This window comes from Eimeria mitis, genomic scaffold, assembly GCF_000499745.2.
Source record: "Eimeria mitis Houghton genomic scaffold, Emh_scaff1734, whole genome shotgun sequence".
Taxonomy (NCBI): Eukaryota; Apicomplexa; class Conoidasida; order Eucoccidiorida; family Eimeriidae; genus Eimeria; species Eimeria mitis.
Genome location: NW_013570050.1, coordinates 5392 through 7339, shown reverse-complemented (window position 1 = coordinate 7339; position 1948 = coordinate 5392). Strand labels below are relative to the sequence as shown.

General features: G+C 55.4%; 2 protein-coding genes across 2 annotated transcripts in view; both read right to left on the bottom strand.

The window, feature by feature from the left end:
• The window catches only part of EMH_0042630 (uncharacterized protein), a gene marked incomplete at both ends in the record, with an annotated part of 5033 nt that extends 3148 nt beyond the window's left edge, over positions 1-1885 (bottom strand). Inside the window, one exon of the mRNA XM_013495761.1 lies at positions 3-1885. Coding sequence (XP_013351215.1) covers positions 3-1885 — 1883 coding nt within the window. The remainder of the gene's footprint in view (positions 1-2) is intronic.
• A 44-nt stretch (positions 1886-1929) lies between these two features.
• The window catches only part of EMH_0042620 (uncharacterized protein), a gene marked incomplete at both ends in the record, with an annotated part of 2130 nt that continues 2111 nt past the window's right edge, over positions 1930-1948 (bottom strand). Inside the window, one exon of the mRNA XM_013495760.1 lies at positions 1930-1948. Coding sequence (XP_013351214.1) covers positions 1930-1948 — 19 coding nt within the window.

Sequence of the window (1948 nt, the reverse complement as noted above, 5' to 3'; positions counted from 1 at the left end):
TTGTTTGTTTTATCCAGCTGAGGATTTCTTCTTTGTTTTCTGCTGCTGTAAACAAATCCAATAAACCATCGTCCTCTTCTTTTTCGTTTTCTTTTTTTTCTTTTTCGTTTTCTTTTTCTTTTTCTTTTTCGTTTTCTTTTTCTTTTTCTTTTTCGTTTTCTTCTTTTGCTTCTTCTGCTGCATCTGCTGCTGCTGGGCTATCCACAGCGGACAGCCGACGGCGCTGCTGCTGCTGCTGCTGCTGCTGTTGCTGCTGCTGTTGCTGCTGCTCACCTTGTTTCTGTTCCTCATCATCGTCTTCTTCCTGCTCCTGCTGCTCTTCTTCCTGTTGCTGCTGCTGCTGCTGCTGCTGCTCTGGTTGCTGCTGTTGCTGCTGCTCTGTGGCGGGTCCTTCAGCTGTCGCTTCAGGGGCATCCAAAATGCCGCTGTTGCTGTCGCTGCTGCTGCTGCTGCTCTCGCTGCTGCTGCTCTCGCTGCTGCTGCTCTCGCTGCTGCTGCTGCTGCTGCTGCTGCTTGTAAGAGCAGCAGCGGCCGTCTCTGTTTGCGTATCTGTTTCATGCTGCTGCATTCCTGTTGCTGCTGGCTGCTGCTGCTGGTCCGCTGTGTTTCCTTGTTGGTCTTCGCTGTTGTCTTCATCATCCTCATCTGCTGCAGCATCTTCCTCCTGCTGCTGCTGCTGCTGCTGCTGCAGTGCTGCTGCAGCATCCTCTCTGCTGGCTAGCAGCAGCAGCAGCCTGCTTGCTGCTTCAGATGGAAAGGAGACAGTTAAGTTGCTGTTGCGATAGTCTCTTAGATTAAAACCACCAGCATGAAGGGGGGGAGCGGAGCCGGAGAGAGCAGCAGCAGAAGGAATGATTCCTCCTTGCACTGCAGGTGCTGCTGCTGCTGCTGCTGCTGCTGCTGCTGCTGCTGCTGCTGATGCAGAAGCAGCAGCAGAAGCAACTCCAGAAACTGTATTCGCGCGGAAGATAGGCGATCCCCTGACCGCAGGAGGTCTGCCGCTGCTGCTGCTGCTGTTGCTGCTGCTGCTGCTGCTGCTGCTGCTGCTGCTGAGCGGTGTGCCGCTGTCTGGTGTTTGTTCTCTTTCAGGGGTCGAGCTATAGGGAGAAGCTCTCCCAAGCACTTGCTGCATGTTGCTGCTGCTGCTGCTGCTGCTGCTGCTGCTGCTGCTGCTTCTCTCTCTGCTGCGGATAAGGGGCAGCACCGTCTGCAGGGACAGCAGCAGACTATCGATCTTCTCTGCTAGGTCGCTGTCTTCATCCACTTGCTGCTGCTGCTGCTGCTGCTGCTGCTGCTGCTGCTGCTGCTGCTGCTGCTGGCTGTGTCTGAGAGACTCCCGTCTACCGCCTTCATCCCGACGGCTGGCCCGCTGCGGCTGCTGCTGCTGCTGCTGCTGCTGCTGTTGCTGCTGCTGCTGCGCGTAGCTCGACATACGAGGTGCACGCTCTGTGATGGATTCAACAGCTGCTGCATTGCTGCTGCTGCTGCTGCTGCTGCTGCTGCCGTTGCTGCTGCGGGTGTTTTGCTGCTGCTCCGACGTATAGATTTGCTGCAGTCTTTCTGCTTGAGGCTGCTGCGCTTGTCGTTGCTGCTGCTGCAGCCGCTCCTGAAACAGCTGCAGCTGCTGCTGCAGCATGAGCTGCTGCTGCTGCTGCTGCTGTTGCTGCTGCTGATAGGTATGTCTATCTTCTTCCTCCCTTCCTACTCTGTCTTCTGCTGCACGGAGTCTCTGTACTCTTTCTGCGTCTTGTGCTTGTTGTCTTTGCTGCTGCAGCTGCTGCAGCTGGTGCTGCTGCTGCAGCAGCACTTCTCTATCGAGCACCTCTCTTGACCTTCTGTCTCTTTCTCTCTGTTCTTCTTCTTTCTGTCTCCTCGCTGTCTCCATATCCTCCTCATCTAGCAGCAAGTTGCTGTTGTATCCTTGTCTCGCTATAGGCCCTGCAGTCCT